At 36.2% G+C, this 20,947-nt stretch overlaps 1 protein-coding gene across 1 annotated transcript in view; it reads right to left on the bottom strand.

Annotated features, from left to right (window-relative positions):
• Positions 1-20,947, bottom strand: part of dab2ipa (DAB2 interacting protein a) — a 64,215-nt gene that overhangs the window by 17,014 nt on the left and 26,254 nt on the right. The window contains 6 exon segments of the mRNA XM_073818616.1: positions 87-975; positions 2,677-2,855; positions 6,008-6,209; positions 8,037-8,273; positions 9,979-10,123; positions 12,914-13,058. Coding sequence (XP_073674717.1) covers positions 87-975; positions 2,677-2,855; positions 6,008-6,209; positions 8,037-8,273; positions 9,979-10,123; positions 12,914-13,058 — 1,797 coding nt within the window.

Here is a 20,947-nt window from a genome sequence, read left to right as displayed (position 1 = left end):
ATCGTTGCCCTGCACTAGTATTCATGGAAATTTAAAGGGTATTTTATCAAAAGACAAAAAGAAAAAAAGTGTAAAAACAAACTCACTTGTTTGTGTAGGGTGCGCTGCTTGGATTCTGGACTGTCCCCTTTGGAGGATGACGACTGTTGCCTCAGTCTGGTGCCGCTGCTTGGCCAATCAGGAGACGATGACATCATACTTCCACTAGAGGGGCGGGGGTACGGTGTGGTGTTGAGCATGTTGGGCGGAGTGCGTCCCCTTGTGACGGCTGGAGGCGGTTGATCTATCCGGCGCTGCGGGCCCGCACTGTTCTGGCGTGGTACGTTGGCTTGGTGTTGGGTCTCCGTGAGGGACAGCTGTCTGCGGGTAAACTCTCCAGAACACCGAATGAACTCGTCCCCGCTGCTGCCCCCTCCGCCGCTGGCCCCCGTGCTGGACTGGCTGAGGAATGGGTGCTTTGACCCCATAGTAGCCGCTTCATCTGCATTACTCTGGGAGCTGATGGAGCTCTGGCATTCAGATCCTGAATCGGCCACCGCACGGGGCAATCCGGCGGCCATCTGGTACACTGGGTTCTGGAACGAGAGCGGGGCGAGCAGCTGGGATCTCCCCGGGGCGGTTTCTGTGCTCGGTGTGGTGGGGGTCTGACCTGCTCTCCTCAGGGTCGGACCGCTGGGCGTGTTGCCCTTAATGGTGCGGGTGGTCCATACTCCCGTGCCCTGGCCAACAGAGGTCTGGCTGTCGTTGATGGGGTCGCTGAAGGAGGTGTTGGGAGCGCTCTCGAGAGAGCGACTGTCCTGTAGGTCCACCATTGACAGGCTTTTGCTGCCATTGGGGATCTGAACATCTGGTTCGTTGGCCTCCGAGTAACTGGAGCTGCGGGCAGGTGAGGGTTGGATCACGGAATTCTTCGTTACGAAAAACAGATCCTTGTTTTCAGGGGTCGGCGAGGGCAGCCGAGTAAAATCCACCAACCTGTCCAAATGGCAACGGGACAAAATGAAGATCACAGCTGTTCTTTATTTCAAATCAAAGTCATTGTTTGGCAGTCTAGCTCATTTGCATGACTAATGTGACAGATCACAGTTCAAACACTGTTATTTGACAAAACATGTGAAGTAAGTCTCATGACAGGAAAATAGATTTTGATTCAACACCACATAAAAATATGTCTTTGATTACTGTGCTAGAGCATGAACCACCCTGAGGAAAAGGTTGAAGAGTAGGAAAGTATAAACAATGTCTTGCTTGGTGCTCTTCAGTCAAAACAAATCTGTTTCTCATGGAGAAACCTGGCTATTTACACTACAGTTCAAAAGTTTGGGTGAGTAAGATTTTGTTTGTTAATTCAGCAGTGTGTGTAAAGTAACAGTAAAGACATTTTATAATGTTACAAAAGATTGTCCGTTTTAACTTTTAAAAGAATCAAAGAATCTTGGGGAAAAATGTTTTTTTTTTCAAAAATATCAAGTGTACTAACTGTATCAACATATTCAAATATTATTATTAACTGTTTTCAACATAAGTTGTTTCTTGAAGATGAAATCAGCATATCAGAATGATTTCTGAAAGACCATGTGACGTTGAAGACTGGAGTAAGGATGCTGAAAATTCAGCTTTTGGCATCACAAAATTAATTACATTTTAAAGTATATTAGAATAGAAAACAGTTATTTTAAATTGTAATAATATTACACAATATTAATGTTTTACTGTTTAATATTAAAACAGAAAATATAACAATAAAAGTAATTCAAAATATATATATAAAAAAACTATAATTGTGTCTTAATTATACAAAATACACTGGTCCCAATAAATCTAAATTTTTGACAACATTTAATTTTAATTGATTTTAAACAAATTAAAGTAATCGTTAAAAACTTTTTTTTAAGTCATCTGGGTACACTGGAACTGTAACAAGTAAAATAAATTAATAAAATAAATTTATTTATTAATAAAATTGGCATTATTTAATTTTGCACTAAAATGTTATTTTCGTTTAGTGCAATTTTTAGCCAGAGTAAAACGGACTAAAATGAATGCATATGACTGACTAAAAAAATGCATTATTCAACAAGCAAGTTTTTGTTAAACGAAATGTTTGAATATTTAATTTTGCACTAAAATGTTATCTTCGTTAAGTAAAATTTTTAAAAACAGACTAATATGACTAGGGCAAGTAATCTTCTTTGAAAGCACCGGGTAATCAGTCAAGCAGCGAGAGATGCTGTGTTTACAAGAGCTTTCCTTGAGACACATTTTACCGCATCATTTTTACTGTATTATTCCACAACAGAATGATAAAGATTTTACTAGCTTGCAGTTTTTCCCCACAGCCTAATTTGCATTTCACAGTGTCGTGTTTAAGACTCTTGGCCTAAATATATGAGCGCTTTAAAAGTATTTTCTTTCATTTCACAGACTGCCACAGTAAATAGCCATCAGCTCGCATGGATCACATCCCAGAGCCCACAGAATCAGAAATATTTGGATATTTTAAAGTTGATTAATTCTTGTTCATCCTCAGTTTATCAGTTCCACGGTTAGAAGCATAAGTAATGCAAAACAAGATGTTTGCTTGCAAGTTAAATTGGATATTACTTATTACTTTTAGAATCTGCAAACTAAACCAGGCTGAGAGTGAGAACTTTGGCTACATACAATAAGACTTACCCTGTGATTTCACTGTCCATGACCATTTTCTGCAGACCGGTAGAAAGGCTGCTGCTGGGTAGAGTAGGAGAGCCAACGCGCTCAGTGGGAGATGACAACGGGGCTCCGGTGGGGTTCGTCAGGGCTGAATTCACATCCCGCAAGATCCGAGCTAAAGGACCCAGCTTAGTGATAGTACTCTACAACACAAGAGAGAACTGTGAATGACTGGGTTTAAACTTAATGGAGCATTGTGAACTCACTCAGTTGAATACAGGCAATATATTACTACAGAAAAAACATAATACACTGCAAAAAATGATTTTCTTACTTAAGATTTTTTGTCTTGTTTCCAGCCAAAATATCTAAAAATTCTTAAATCAAAAAGGATTTTCTAGACAAGTAAAAATAATTTCACTGACTTAAGTCAAAATTAAGTGAGTTTTTGCTTAGAACAAGCTAAATAATCTGCCAATGGGGTAAGAAAAATAATCTTGTTTTCTGTTTGAAATAAGATATTTTTGCTTACCCCATTGGCAGATTGTTTTGCTTGTACTAATCAAGCAATTTGCAGAGTTACATGTTATTCCAGTACAGTTTGAAGCAGGACGACAGGAGAAGCGGTGTGTTACAATGATTTTAATGTTTCTAGTGTTTCTACATTGCTATTGATGTTCCACAATTTAGTCTAAAGGTCCTTGTACACTAAGTCCAAAATTTCTGTATGAGTTTTTTCAGGGGTTTTTTCATATTCGTCATCCTTTCCTATCAAAATGCTTCCTACGGATGCGAAAACGCTGAAAATTTAACCTGATCCGAATTTTTTTATGACGGACGGAAATTTTGGAGGTAGTGTGTAAACGCAATTGACACAACATGAGGTTGTATTTTTTTTTTTTTTACGTGTGAAAAATTAGAATGAAAATGACCTTATGACCTTAACAGCAATCTTAATTTTATTTTCTATCTCTATTTTATGGTTTCTAGTAACTTGGTGTGCATATATCGTCTAATAATTCTGCCTTTGTGTCCTACAATGATTGTTGGCTCTTTGATGAATTGCTTCGTTCCCTTTTTTGTAGGTCGCTATGGATAATGCGTCTGCTTGAGTTCACTCAAAAATACAAATTATCTCATTAATAATTTGACCTCTGTTCATCTTCGGAACACAAATTAAGATATTTTGATTAAATCTGAGAGTTTTCTGACCCTGCATAGAGAGCAACGTAACAGAAACATTCAAGGCTGAGAAAGGTAATATAGTCCATGTGACATCAGTGGTTCAACCGTAATGTTATGAAGCAACAAGAATACTTTTTGTGCACAAAGAAAACAAAAATAACGGTAAATGCAGTCCTCTGCTTGTAAATATGGCACAGTGCATTAGTGTTAATTTCGTCAGACGAGACGAGACGAAATATGTTCGTCAACGACCTTTTTTTTCATGACTAAGACGAGACGATGACAAGACTGCACCACTGTCCAAAAACGCTGACTAAGACTAAATTAACATGCATTATTGTTGACGAAAAAAGACGAGACGAAAATGTTTTGCATAAAATAAAATCTAAGATAAAATCTCTCTTCATTTTCGTCTACAATCGTCTCTGCTTTTTCATCAGCTGTTACGGCTTTAAAATATTCAAACTGCGCTTTGGCGCGCTGGCTGGCGCTGAGCCAGAGACGGACTAGCTCTGCTCTTGTCATATAATCACAACTATGCAGTGTTTTTAACCACATAACGCTTATTTTAGGTTTCAGACATTTAAATACACATAAGTACTAGTAAAAGGAGACATTTAGAGTTTGTAAAATACACACAAAGGTCTATGGAAGCAGCAAATAACAATCTATTCAAATATAATTTGCCGATGTGTTTTATTCATATCACATACACATAGGCTTAGTAACTAAAAAGTTCACTCTATTCCTCTTCTAGTTCACCAGCCACTTACTTGCATGTATTTCGGGAGAAACGGATGAATGAATGTGCTGTAAATACGCCTGACAGGACTCTGAACGGCAGCGCGAACAAACATGGCCGCGCCCATCTCACGTTACAGATTACGATCCAGATAATTTATATAGGGTTTTAAACGACGAAACATGCTAATTCACACATATTTGTGAATCGGAATAATAGATAGTTCATGGCATGGTAAGCAAGTGTGTAAGTATTCTGGATAAAAAAGGCAAAAAACGAAATAAAAGCGATCTATCTGTCATACAGTGTTATTGTGACTGTGTTGTGTCACGTGACAAGCTTGATGCGTCGCCATGGAAACAATAAGGACGAACGTTCTAAAATAACGGTCGCTTAAAAAAAACTCACTCTCAGGGGGTCCGCTAGAATATTTTAAACTCACCACTGAAAGGGTTAATCATTTGTGAATATGTCTCCTAAATCAGAAATTGAAAACCAGACACGTTTAACATTTGCATTCAACAAAAATCATTCAACAAGTCTATTTTGTCAGGTAATTATGACATTTAACCAATGTTTGAGATATGTGAAACACTTTTTTTACTGAAATGTGTATCAGTAATAATCTAGTAATAATGTGTTATTTAAAAAAAAAAGGCTACAATTTTTTGACTAAACCTAGACTAAAATATATTGAGTTCTTTTTTGACTAAAACTAGACTAAAATTAAAAGATTTTTTGTCGACTAAAACTTGACTAAGATACGTTGAGTTTTCTTTTGACTAAAACTAGACTAAAATGACGAGACTTTTAGTCGACTAAAACTTGACTAACAAAAAAAGATATGTGAATGACTAAATATGACTAAAACTAACAAGGACATTTGGCACAAGACTAAGACTAAGACTAAATTAAAAATAGGTGACGAAATTAACACTACAGTGCATCTGAAGACAGTGCTCTGGATGTTACATGGACTATTTTAACAATGTTCTTACTACCTTTCTGGGATGATTGAACATTTTAGTTATGTTGCTGTCTATGCAGGGTCAGAAAGCTGTTGTATTTCATCAAAAATAGCTTAATTTGTGTTTGGAAGAATAACAGTAGAGTGACGTTAAATAACTAATGACAGAATTTTCATTTTTTGGTGAACTAACCTTTTTATGCATAAATGTAAAAATATTAGCCATTTCACATTTACGTATATAACCGGCTTAAAGTGTAGCTCATCCAGTCAGCTTTTTAAAGCCAGTACTGTCTGTATTTTATCTTATATAAAAATCCATTCACTTAAGATAATCACTTGATAAACTAAATTGAGCTGGTTGTAATTCAAAATCTACTTTTTTATCTCAAATAACAATCAGATTTGATAGTACGATTTTGTCTGAGAAAAACAATATTTTCCCAATGGCAGAACCTCACCTGATCGAGTTGTGAGACGGCTTCCGACAGGAGAGAATGGAGAGTGGAGAGTTCACGGCCCAGGTCAACATAACCCTCGAAGCCTGCTGTGTTTGAGATGGTCTCTGGGTTGGAGATCTCCAGCAGGAAGCGCTGCATATTGGTCCATTCGTGCTCTAGGAACTGATTCATGAAGGACATGTACTCCTCCTTACTCCCAAACCTACAACAACAAAAACACAGTAAATACAGTTTGTCCTGATGAAAATGTACCATTCAACACAATTTTAGCAGTATGTGCACATAACTAACTGCAACCACATGCATTAAAACCATGATAGGCATCGAATTGCATTGTCTTTTTAGTATCATATCATACATTAAAATTAGGGCTGTCAAATGATTAAAATTTTTAATCAGATTAATCAGACTTTTCAGTGGATTAATCATGATTAATCACTATTTGCAACACCTGAATCCTAACCATTTTTTTTTCTAAAATGCATACCAAAATATAAATAACAGGATACATAATTTTCACATTTTCATATTATGCCAGGGCCCGCATCGGGCCTGTTTTAGGCTACTCCTTATTTTTTATATTTTAGACAATCAATAATGTCGCGCTGGTGGAAACAACACAAGACTTTCGCTTTTACTTTCGATAACGGCTGGCGCAACTGGAAGAGATCCGCGTTCAATCGCACGCAGTAGGCTAAAACAAATACCGGCAAAAATAAATAATAAATGTGTCGGGGAAAGAGTAAGGACATATCTGAATTATTTATTAATAAAGTGTATTCACTGTGAGTCAATGTGAGTCAATGTCGCAAAGATCCTGCAATTTCATTTTTGGACGCGCCTTGAGAGAGAAATTGATCGTTAAGGATTACATATTAAACAAGTTTTTGTTTTTGATTTGTTTTATTTCGTTAAGTAATAATTTAAAACTTTCTATAGATATGTTTATCATGTCTGTGAGGCATGCATTTAGCTTTATTTTTGTTAAGCACTCCTGTTCAAGAACAAGACGACAGAAAGCGCATCATTTTTGTTTTCTTTATTTTATAAAAACACTGCAACGTTTTTTGGTGTATTACTTTTTCCTTTGTGAGCAAAAATGACGGATAATTTGAAATTGCATCCACTGAAAAAATGCAAATGATTGAGCTGGTGCCTCGATGACCTGCAAAACGGCTTTATCTTCCACTCTCCACTCTGTCACTGTGTCAGTCACCGCTCTTTCGAGAATGAACGTAATTGTACGATGTACAGATGTAATTCCCAAAACATAAGAAAAACGAAATTTTCATACAAATTCTGAATGGATTATGGCATGGAAAGTGCAAAGCGCGCTCCCTTTATTATCACTAAAAGCGTCACAAATCTTAGTTCATAGAGATCTCACAACGTTCCGTTATAATCAATAAAGCTTTCTAAACTACACAATGAATATTTTATTTACATCGCATCTACACTTAGTCAGGAGATGAACAACGCTGGATTGTTTGTCAGATCTTCAATTGCTTTGCTTTCGTTTGAGGGTAGGCTATATAGCACCGTCTACCCCAGTAGAACCGGGCCTAAGTTTGGCTATAACCACTCCAGTTGCAGAAGGGCTGTCGCAAAGGCTTGTACTTGTTAACTGTACCATCATCATTCTTTTTATATTTGAATCCGTCCATAGGCTCACCTTGCTCCATCTCGCCTCTAGCTCCCCAATCCTGACAAATGATTCGTCACACTGCGCATGCGTGAAATGCGTTAAAAAATTTGACGTAATTAACAACAACAAAATAATTAACGCCGTTAACGCGTTATTTTCGACAGCCCTAATTAAAATACAACGATTTGAATATCTGGAATCTAAGGGTGTAAAAAATCTAAATACTGAGAAAGTTGTCCAAATGAAGTTCATAGCAATGCATATTACTAATAAAAAGTTAGGTTTTAATATATATACGGTAGGATATTTACAAAATGTCTTCATGGAGCATGATCTTTACTTTACTTTGTTCTATCCTTGATTTGCATGAACAAACACACTCACTTGGTGAAGTTGGCGAGGTTTTGTGTCACTTTGGCAATGAGCGTGAGTGTTCGGGCCGTGCGGTCATCAGGATATTCCTGCAAGAGGCTGAAAAGCGAGGGTGACATGATGGCAGGACACAGGAAGCGCAGGAAAAGAGATGCGCTGATCAAGCGTTCGCTGATGTCCGGTCGCCCTCTGTTACTGCACTCCTGCCTCCAGGATGCAAACACTTCTTTCAGCTCCCGGGGAAACACGCTAGAGTGGACAGACAATAAAGTGATGTGTGAACAAACAATTTCATTACAGCTTAAAATACCAGTATACAGGTCTGGAACAACATGAGGGTGAGTAAATGATGGCTTTAAACCAGTGAGCTGAAATACTGTCTAGCACTGCTGAGTAACTGTTTTGTAACAAACAGGCCCAAAAACAACAACACTCCCACTTAGTTTTGCATTCCCACATCGAATCACAGTCACCGTGTGCGTTTAATTAAGTGTTAACAACGCGGGACGGCATCCTCTCCCACAGCGCTTTCATTGCTACACCCTTTAACCGTTACGCCCGCCTTCAATTTTCACATCACCGCCGTAAGGATGTCCCCCGCTGCGACCTCTAGCTCACCACAATCTGCCATTTAAGTTGCTCTTTTTAAGAAAGGGAGACACATTACAAAACCGGGGCGGAATTAGACACAACTTATCAAGATTCAGTTTAAGATACTCCTCAAAGGGAGAAAAAATTACATTCCCCTGATGGAATATCTTGCACCAGGCCTTTGCAGGAGGGAGTAATTTCATATCTCAGCATGGTTTTGCTAATACGTAGGTGATGATTGAGGAACTGCACAGCCTCTATGAGGACAGATGGAGACCTCTCACTTCTTATTAATCTCACTATGCCAGGCATCGTGGGCTTTTTGGAGAAATGACAAAACTGCTAATTCGGGATCAGTCTAGAATTAATTTTAAAGCAGCCGATAACCCTTCGTAAGTCTATACTCGGATGTTTTATTAAGCATGTACACTTGGTAGATGAATTTAAAGGTATAGTTCATCCAAAAATAAAAATTCTGTCATTAATTACTCACATGAATGTTGTTCCAAACTCATAAGACCTTTGTTTCGACTTCGAACCACAAATTAAGGTATTTTTAATGAAATCCAAGCACTTTCTGAAAAATATCTCAATTTGTGTTATGAAGATAAGCGAAGGTCTTACGGGTTTGGAACGACATGAGGGTGAGTAATTAATGACAGAAAACGGTGCATTGCAAAAAATATTCATACCCCTTCATTTTTTTTTCACATTTTGTTATGTTTGTTATGTTGGTATGTTTGTTGTTAAACTGCTTTAAATTACTTTTCCCCACATCAATCTACACTCCATACATCATAATGGCAAAGCAAGAAAAAAAGGTTTGAACCTTTTTAAGGTATTTTAAGGTATTTAGCAAAATTTTTACAAATTACAAAATTTAAACGAGTCCATTGCATAAGTATTCACACCCCTATCTGGGACAGTTGGAATTTAGCTCAGCATATTGCTTGTGGGATCAGATCTGGGGGCAGTCGTGGCCTAATAGTTAGAGTCGAACTTGTAACCCGAAGGTTGCGGGTTTGAGTCTCTACCTGTAACAAATTTACCTGTAGAGCTAGTTTAACATAAGGCAGCAACATAAAACGAGAAAGAAAATTAAGGGGTATGAATACTTTTGCAAGGCACTGTATATCAGTTTGTTCACTGCCTGAGATTCAAACAAAGGCCTAAACAGTGCCTATTAACAGTGCCTATATGCCATATCGACCAATCAGTTTCTAATACTGGAACTAACCATATTAAAATATGAAATGAATCATGTTTCCAATAAAAAGAAAATTCCTATAAATCTGTCTAGGCCAGGCAGTTGAGATGAGCTGTGTGCAGACACAGATATGAGAGATGAATTTGATGGCATTACCAGTAAGAATTGATGATCTTGCAGAAAGCCAGCTCACAGCACATCTTGAGGTTGCTCTGGTGCTCATGCAGGTCACTGGAGGAGCACTTAGACGGATCCACCTCGCAGTTCTCGTCTGACTCATACAGGGCTTTGATGAACTCGCCTGGGATGAAGAAAGTAAACAATGCGGAAAACCTCATTTAGCACAGACGGCGCGCAGCCTTCTGCAGTATTGTACTGCTGCTTACATGTTACATTTAACACTAAAGTTGCACAAAGGAATGATTATTAACGCTTATTAGCGTAGCGCTGAAACCCTATTGTAATTGTTAGAATGGCCAAGGATCAGCAATCTCTACATTAAACTAAGTGTGCAGACTAAACCATAAGTCATTGAGACTTGAAACTTGGAGGGATGGTAGTACTCACACCGCCAACAACATCACCAAGGTTCGCCCCAAATTGGCCTGACAGGGGCACTTAACTCCTAAACCATCAGTCGCAGACTCAAGTGTCTTATGTCATTGGAATCCTTGGCTCTCACCGGACCAAATGCATGCCTCAGATTCAATTGTGAGCCTGGCAAATTTTTCGGGTATTTTGGATTTTCTGAAAAACCTACTATTGTGAACTAGTTCTACTGTAGGTTTTTCACCCGATCAGAACCAAACCAGTGCAGGAAGATTCTCTGGAGAGTAAATATCAATAATCATCAAAAAAAGTCGAACTTTCGACCCACCGTCACAAAGGGACGCCAAAACGTTTGAAAGGGGTGGGGCCACTTTTAGTAAAATGCCTATAACTCCTGAACAGAATGAGATATCTTCGCCAAACTGAGAACACTAATGTAAGAGCCAAGTCTGAGGTCACAGAAAAAAAATCGGGGATCTTGGCCAAAAAACATAAAAATGGCTATAACCATTTGTCCTATCAACATGAAAATCGCTGTACACGGTCTTGGTCCCAAGTGAAACAAGTGTCTATAAAGAAAATTAGCAAATTTTAAAAAACCATGGTCACAATCTGATCGAAACTCATTTGACTCACACCCCCAAAGGTCTGTATAAAATTTTTGAAAAAAATCAGCCGCTGGGGGGCGATATCGCGTTTTTCAAAGCTGTAAACTGACTGGCCGATTGTACATTGCGTGGTTTTACACACATGCAATATTTGTATTATATGTTACAACTCCTCATTCCGGACAACTTTGCCTCTAGAACCACTGCTGTCAAATAAATTGTTTGTTAAAGGTGCCATAGAATGCATTGAAACAATATTTTAAATTGTTTTCTGATATCTACATAGAAGGTATGGCATAGGAAAGGGCAAAAATTCTCCAGAAATGGTTTTACAGGTCCATTTACAACCCTAGGATTTGTCCCTAGAATGAAAGTCTGTTTTTGCCTTATTTGGAAGGTCCGTGAATATTAATGAGGAGCTCAGCTCTGATTGGCTGTTTCACAGAGCTGCTCATTTCAATAGCTTGCACATGGAGGAAAATTTATATGTAATTACGAAGCTCCAGCCGCTTTTAATATGCTGTTTGTTGAATCTGCCGTTTTGAATCCACGACATTTTACTCTCACTATTGTGATCGCATGTGCTCTGTGTAACGTTATACTGCAGAGAGACAAGTACAACACAAGTTCAGATGCTTGTCAGTGATGCTCGGGATCTGTAAATCATTCGCCATCATCAGTGCAGTCATTTCTCCATCATTCACCATCATCAGAGTAGTCATCTCTCCTTTTATGTGGTAAGTGAAATCTTATGTACTGCAATATAACAGGCTACCGCTAGCATTAAACTAACCATGTCCCTTTAGTGGCTTGCCTTATTTTACTGATGTACTGACGTTACTGATGATTGGGCTATGCAAATGTTGGGGGCGTAACTATTAACGATCGGGACTATTGCGTAATAGTCGGTGTTATGTTGGAAATTGACCTATTTTTCAGTGGTCTTTTGCAAACATCAGATTTATATAAGAAGGAGGAAACGATGGTGTTTGAGACTCATGGTATGTCATGTCAATGTACTGAACTGTTATTATTCAACTATGTCAAGGTAAATACAGTTTTCCATTCTATGGCACCTTTAAATGATCAACTTTTGCGAACTAGTCCTAGGTTTTCCCCTCAGTCTGGGAAAAATAACACTGTGGTACAATTTTCTGGACTCTCTATGTCATTAATTCTCAAAAAAGTTTGAAATGTATCCTTTGGGAAGCTATAATGGGATTGTTTGTAAAGGGGGAACTGTCCAAATCCTATAAAGCCTGAATGAAAACTCAAAACTTCACGAAACCTGCTGAACACATGCGACAGGTGATTCTTTGGTTTTGCCAAAAAAGCTTTTTTTAAATCACTGATTTAGGTGGTTACAGGCTTGCTGAATAATGTCTTTTTCCATATGTGCTTAAATGCCTTAAAGCGCTTGAACCCCGATAACCGCTGCTTGTATCAGGTGAGATGCATAATAAAAGCTGATTTATTTTTACAGTGCAAAACAACACCATCTTTGAAAAATGTATCCCCAAATGTGGTAAATGTTAAGACGCGTTGTAATTACATCACTTGAATCGAGTGAAAATGAAACACTGACATTTCATAATATCAAACTATGCTACTGTATATGTAAACTGCAACACTTTTTCACAGACCAAACTTTTGAAAGTGTTTTCCCAGCATCAAACACTCTCTTTTGAGGGAAACCAAGCCTAAAGCTTTCCCTCCTCACTCGATTTTGCACCCATATTCGACTTCATATCTTAAATAATTGAGCAGAACTTCAAAAACACAGACTACACACAAGAAAACTGTAAATTATTGATTATATATTCTCACAAGCACATTTGATGGTCTGCAGAAACTGTAAGGAAAGTATTGCACCACTTTGATTTGAATGACAATTTTCACACACACATGCACAAACTCAGTGTTTTTATTTTTACCTAAAGCGTCTTGAAGGTACTTCTGTCCCACTAGTTTCAGGTACTCCTCTATAGCTTTAGTAGCCAGCGTGTTCTCACGGAATATGAGATGCTCATTGTCTCCGCACCGATCCACCTCAGACATCATCAGATCTGTCAGAAAGTCCTAAGGGAGACAAAACATTAAAAAGTCTTTAATGATGTGCAGCATTCTTTAAATGTTTGAAACCTTGGGTTTAAATTGCAAATGGTTTCCCACGACTCTCATTTGTCAGTCAAACAAAGTTTTGATGAAGTTTTTATATCCTATCAGATAATTCAACCTTATTTATAGTTGTTTTTGCCTATAAAACTGAAAAAATGGCACACAAATCATGCTGGCTTTAGTACACACAGATAAAACTCAAAGGAACAGGCTGTTTTTGTGTCTTCTGGTCTGTTTCCTCCTTTCTTTCCCCAACTGCCCATCTTTGATCACTGTTTTTTTGAAGTCCCACATTTGATTTTGAACTACCCAGAGCTGGGTGTCTGACTGGATGGCCTGGAAAACAGCTAATGCATTTGATGGGCTGGATGCAGGGGTTTTTATTTGGAGTCTAGGAAACACACAGCAGTCCAGATTGAGACGGTTACGGATATCCAGCAGGGGAGATGACTCATACACAGTGATAGTGTATCGACTGTGAAATAATGGACGTTGTATAAGTGAGGTCTTGTTGTAATATTCTTTCCCTCACTTCCTGTTTTCCCCCTCTCATGATGTGTATCTCTTGTCTCGGCTCCGCCTTCACTGCATCTGTAATGGGTTTTAGCTGAGCACATCCAAGACCTCAGAAGCCCACGAGTAAACACACTAATGATTTGTTCTCATGTGGCCCCTGTGTGAGAGGTCCTTTATGCTCTATAGGCTTTATTTACATTCAATGTATAATTTACATTTAGAGCTGTGTACAAAATGTTCAAAAAGCATGATACAAGAAGAGTCTTGCTCTGTACTCCAAGACTCGTAAAGCTATTTAATATCTTGGGATAATTACTAGTTGAAAATCTCATCTGCGGTAGCTGTTAAGCAGTGATGTCAAACATTAGATGTCAAGTTGAAAGATTTCAGAGCTATGCCAGATGGGAAGATCGTAAGTGAATAATGACAGCATCTATGGACTTTCTTTTGCACAGAAAAAAAAAAAAACAGTCTGGAATGTAATGACAGGAAGTGTAATTAATTGCAATTCTAAGAAATTCAACGGGTAATGGCTTTGTGGGAAATTAAGTTCCTTCACTCTGATTCATAAATCTGCCTGTCTGTCAGTGAAAACTATAAACCTTCAAATATCAAGACTTTTTTTTTGTATTAATTATTGATGAAAATCAGGTGGTGAGGGAAAAAATATTACAAGAAGAGGTTTATGAATTTCTTTTAAAAGATTTATTACGCTATTAGGTTAGTTATTAGGTTTTCTTTTAAATTAAAGAATAAAATTTTAAAAAGTACATTATTAATAATATAACACATTCTGCCAGTTATATCATTATACTTTATATTCATAATGTTGTATTTTTCAAAATAATTAGAAAATAGAAAGGTACCATGAACAATATTACTGGTAAAAAAAAATATATATTTGTTCTCTTTTTGTGTCTAAACAAGTCTAATTCTCCAAAGAATGATTAAATGATTAATAAATATGATTTGAACTAAACGTATCTGATGCTGTCAGATTAATTTTAGTTCCTGTTCAAAATTATATTCAATTATAATAATAATCCAATTTAAAAAGCATTTGATTTATTTCAAAATAAAATTAAAAAACACTCTAAAATGACCTTTTGTAGCACATTTTTAATACTAAAAGGCATTCTAAGAGTTATACTGTATTTATATTTGTATATTTATATTGTATATTCATAATGTTGTATTTTTCACAATAATTACAAAATAGAAAGGTACCATGAACAATATTAGGACATTTTCATCCCCAAACAACAATGATTATTAAACATGATAAAACAGATTTAAACTGTCAGATACTTTAAATTATTTTTATTTATTTATTTATTTTAAAATTTACGAGTTTTATGAAGTTTATGAGTTTTCATTTATTTTAATCCAAATTCTAGTTCCTGTTCAAATTTATAGTCAATTAAATATTCATATTCAATATAAAAAAACAACATTTATTTTAAACTGACATTGAAAAAAAGCTAAAATTGCATTTTTGCATTTACTAAAAGGCATTCTGCCAGTTATCATTATACTGTATAATCATAATGTTGTATTTCTCACAATAATTAAGAAATAGAAAGGTATAGTACCACAACAATATTAGAAGTAAAAATAGCATTTTGATCCCATTCTCCAAAGAATGATTATTAAATATGATACAACAGAATTCAACTGATGCTGTCAGATACTTATTTTTTTATAATAAAGTTTTCTTTTAAATTAAACGTATAAGGTTTATGAGTTTTAGTTGATTTGAATCCAAATTCTAGTTCCTGTTTAAATTCATATCCAATTCAAATTTACCAAAAGCATTTGATTCATTTCAGAATAACATTGAAAATGTCATTAAAAACTAAAACGACTTTTTTTAGCACATTTTAATACTGAAAGTCATTCTGCCAGGTATATCATTATACTGTATATTCATAATGTTGCATTTTTAGAATAATTACAAAATAGAAAGGTACCATAAACAATATTAGTGGTAAAAAGGACATTTTTGTTCTCTCCAAACAAGTCTAACTCTCCAAAGAATGATTATTAAATATGATACAACATAATTCAACCAAGGCTGTCAGATACTTAAATTTTTTTTATTTATTTTTTTATTAAACTTATTAGGTTTATGAGTTTTAGTTCATTTGAATCCAAATTCTAGTTCCTGTTTAAATTCATATCCAATTCAAATTTACCCAAAACATTTGATTCATTTAAAAATAACATTGAAAATATCATTAAAAACTAAAACTACATTTTTAGCACTACATTTTAATACTGAAAGTATTTTTCAATAATTACAAAATAGAAAGGTACCATAAATAATATTAGTGGTAAAAAGGACATTTTTGTTCTCTCCAAACAAGTCTCCAAAGATTGATTATTAAATATGATAAAACAGAATTCAACTCATGCTGCTAGTTAAAATTAGTTAAAATGTAAAAGCTCCTTTTTTTGGAAATAGGCTCATTCTCCAACTCCCCCCGAGTTAATAAGTTGATTTTTAGCGTTTTGAAATCCATTCAGCCGTTCTCCTGTTCTGGCGATATCACTTTTAGCATAGCTTAGCATAGATCATTGAATCCTATTAGACCAATAGCATCACGTTCAAAAATGACCAAAGAGTTTCCATATTTGTTGTATTTAAAACTTGACTCTTCTGTAGTTATATCGTGTACTAAGAGCGGTGGAAATGCAAATCTGCGAGTTTCTAGGCTGATAAGATTAGGAACTACACTTCCATTCCGGCGTAATAGTCAAGGAAGTTTGCTGCCGTAATAAGGCTGAAGCAGGCAGGAGTATTATCAGAAATGAGTTCCCAGCTAGTACCTTATTACGGTACGAGTATCTGATAATACTCCTGCCTGCTTCAGCCTTATTACGGCAGCAAACTTCCTTGACTATTACGCCGGAATGGGAGTGTAGTTCCTAATCTTATCAGCCTAGAAAATTGAAGCTTTGCATTTCCACCGGTCTTAGTACACGATATAACTACAGAAGAGTCAAGTTTTAAATAGGACAAATATTGAAACTCATTGGTAATTTTTGAACGCGATGCTATTGGTCTAATAGGATTCAATGATCTATGCTAAGCTATGCTAAAAGTGATATCGCCAGAACAGGAGAACGGCTGAATGGATTTCAAAACGGTAAAACTCAACTTATTAACTCGGGGGGAGTTGGAGAATGAGCCTATTTCCAAAAAAAGTGGAGTGTTCCTTTAAGGGACCAGTATGAGTACCCATGCTGGCTAGTGCTGGTTTAAGATACATATGAATGCTATATGCCAGCAGAACATACGATCCCACCAGCATTAAAAACACAATTTGGTCATAAGCTATGTAATATGAGAGAGATGAAGGATCAATGTGGGTGGTGCTGTGCTATTGCCGTCAGCAGAATCTCCGTAAAGGACATGGGCGTGTGTGAGTGTGTGTGTGTCTACAGCTGGCCGTGATTTCTGCTGATGCCCTGGCGCTGGATCAATGATCTGCAGCAGTTGTATGTCTGTGTTTTGAGAGATAGTGTCTGAGTCATTATTGCATGTCTCTACAAGCACCCTTCTGAGGATTCAGTCTCCTAAGCAGGTGGCCACAACAATCCAAACAGTTGCCGACACATTACGCTTATATAAGACAAGAACAAGACACGATTTTCTGTGCTGCACAAAGCCCTCTCAACCGTCACCGGTGGGATCAGGTGATAAGGGCATATCTGAGCTGCTCTCTTCCCAGTCAGGCAGAGGTGCATTGTGGCTATGACACTGAGAGGATCAAATGAGACCCAGTTTCTCGGAAAGCTCTGCGTCTTTGGCAGGAGTCACAGCACTCGGTATTCAATTAGGACACGAGAGCTTAACAGCGAGCAGCACTCAGCGCCCCGTTCCCTGATGAGACTTATCCGTAGTCTCACCACTAATCAGACGCCACCGAGCGCAGCGCATATTCCCCGGCACGCCTGTCACATCCCATCATGCCTGTCTCTAGCTTATACCACAATCAGCACACATCTGCAGAAGAAAAACTATGAGGGTTTTATGGAAAATAGAGTACAAGTGAAGCATTTACTGCATACTAGGCAGAATATACTGTCTATATTGTAAGTAAATTATACATGTTAATGCTTAAGGTAGCATGCAATACTGTTGTCACATGACCTCATTAGACTGTGAGCGCTGCCCAGTTAACGTGCCAGAAATATGGGCATTTGTAGCTCAATTTTGCTAAAAAAAAAAAAAAAGGGTCTCTGGCTGTCTGATCAAATAAGGAGTTGTGATTAGTATGATTTCCAGTTCATTTGTCACACTGCAAGTCAAGTGCACTGCATTGCAGGATCCTGTACTTAGTGTGATTTGCTATGTGCACTGGATATTTTGTTTATGCTTATATTTCGGATATTAAGTTTATGCTCATTTCTGTGTATAAAATTCTCATACTATGCATACTGTGGTGTCTGTAAGATTTTACAGTTTTTCAAAATGTTTCTTATGCTCAAAATGGCTATATTTATTGGATCAGAACTTCAGTAAAAACAGTAATATTGTTAAATATTATTATAATTTTTAAATAACTGTTTTCTATTTTAATATGCTTTGAAATCTAATTTATTCCTGTGATGCAAAGCTGAATTTTCAGCATCATTACTCCAGTTTTCAGTGTCACATGATCCTTCAGAAATCATTCTAATATGCTGATTTGGGATTATTATCAATCGCTAAAACAGTTGTGCGGCATATTTATTTTGTGGAAAATATCAATGATTAATAGAAGGTTCAAAAGAATAGTATTTCTTTAAAAATTGAAAAAAAAAAAGTACATTAAAAATGTCTTTACTGTCACTTTTGATCAATTTAAACTTACAATCAAATCAAGATTGACATTGCAGTGTTTATTATAATTGTACTTTAAATCCAATTCTAATTTAAACGAGTAGTTCACTTCCAGAACAAAATATTTACAGATAATTTACTCACCCCCTTGTCATCCACGATTGTCTTTCTTTCTTCAGTCGTAAAGAAATTATGTTTTTTGAGGAAAACATTTCAGGATTTCTCTCCATATAGTGAATTTCTATGGTGCCTGTGAGTTTGAACTTCCGAAATGCAGTTTAAATGCAGCTTCAAATGGCTTTAAACAATCCCAGCCAAGGAAGAAGGGTCTTATCTAGCGAAACATTCGGTTATTTAAAAAAAAAAAAAAAAAGGTACAATTTATATACCTTTTAACCTTAAACGCTCGTCTTGTCTAGCTCTGTGTGAACTCTGTGTATTCCGGTTCAAGACAGTTAGGGTAGGTTAAAAAACTCCCATCTCATTTTCTCCCCCAACTTCAAAATCATCCTACATCGCTGTTTTACCTTTTTTTTTGTAAAGGGCATTTGATCTTCTTTGTATGTTCACCTTGTAAACACTGGGTCGGTACTTCTGCAGCGATGTAGGACGATTTTGAAGTTAGAGGAGAAAATGCGATGGGAGTATTTTGACATACCCTAACTGTCTTGAACCGGAATACACAGAGTACACGCAGAGGTGGACAAGACGAGCATTTAAGGTTAAAAAGGTTGAGTAAAACATCTGTACATTTTTGTTCTGGAAGTGAACTCTGTTAATGAAACCAAACCAACAAAACTGAAATCTGTTGTTTCAAATTGCTTTTTATAGGCCATCCAGTCATTATGATACTTATCCATGTTTCCCAGTTTTCCTGCTGTCCGATAGCCTGCGGAAGGGTTGTTAATGTCCTGTTTAAGCTTCATGCTTACAACGGTTTGAGGCAGGCATGAATAAGTAAGCAGTGGCTTGTTAAAATGGCAATGTGTGCTCTCAAGAGTCCGTTCATCCTCTGGGCGATCCACTAATGACCCCTTTCCCACAGGCCCCGCCTCCCTCGTGCACAGCCATGCTGATAAATAATCTTTCGGACTCGCACATTACAGCTTAATTCTTCACTGTGCGTGATCACATGAACCAGTTTGGCCCTAAAACCAACGGCTGAATTAATAAAAGCTGATTAGCATGAGGCCTGACACTTGGAATTTCCCTCGGGACAAACCCGAGCGGACACTTTGGCTCTTTATGTGGGGTTGGAATCGTGAATCTCCCCCCACCGGCTCACACCCTCAGTACAATCAATAGCTCCTGCACAGACAGACTGGATCTGTATCTGTGTGTAACAAAGCTTGGATTTAAATTGGATTAAAACAATAAATTTTTTTTTTTTTTTTAACTGACAAGAGGCAAGTATATAAATACAAACAATGATTGCCTATTTATTTAATGCCTTAAAATATCTGTTTAACTTTTCATTAAGCTCCAGGTATCATGTAAATACATAAGATGTATATTTAATCATCTCAATAATACCTACTTAAAAGCTTAATCTAAAATAGAAAAGGTAAAATAAAAATGTAAAAAGTAACATATGAAAACATAATTATATAAATACAAAAAACTACACTATATGCTGAACACCAACTGTATAATATATATTTACAAATGTAAATTATATCTTTTTTAAATTTTTATCTTAAAATTGACAAGGAAAAAAAGAAAATTAACATGAAAACCTTTTGTAATTATATAACTACAAAAACTACACAATATACTGAACACCTAGTGTATATAATGTACTGTATATTATATATATATATATATATATATATATATATATATATATACATATATATATATATTAGTATAATATTTTTTAAATATATTTTAAATAATACTTATTTAAAAGCTTAATCTAAAATCAACATGGAAAAAATGTGAAAAATAACAAGAAAACAATGATATAAATAAAAAACTACAGAAGATACTGAACGCCTAGTGTATATTATGTATATTTAACCATTTAAATACTTCTTATATAAAAGCTTTATCTAAAAATCCATAAAGAAAAATAAAAAAGGTGAAAATTAACATGAAAACATAATTATATAAATACAAAAACTACACAATATACTGAACACCTAGTGTACATTATGTATATTTAACCATTTAGATACTTCTTATATAAAAGCTTTATCTAAAAATTGACAAGGAAAAATAAAATTTTTTTAAAATTAACATATGAAAACAATGATATAAATAAAGACTACAGAATATACTGAACACATACCCCCGGTTTCACAGACAAGGCTTAAGCCTAGTCCTAGACTAAAATGTAAGTCTGAGCTGTTTCAGCTGAAAGAAACTTGCACTGACTGATCTTAAAATATGTCAGATTTTTTGTTTTGTCTCAAGATGCACAACAGTAATGTTTTTACCTAAGGAATATTTATAAAAACTACATAAATGTCCTAATTGAACAATGGCCTAATCCTGGCTTAACCTA

Source organism: Garra rufa, chromosome 15, assembly GCF_049309525.1.
Source record: "Garra rufa chromosome 15, GarRuf1.0, whole genome shotgun sequence".
In the NCBI taxonomy this organism is placed as follows: Eukaryota; Metazoa; Chordata; class Actinopteri; order Cypriniformes; family Cyprinidae; genus Garra; species Garra rufa.
Note: the sequence above shows the minus strand (reverse complement) of the source record. Positions and strands in the feature narration are given on the sequence as shown.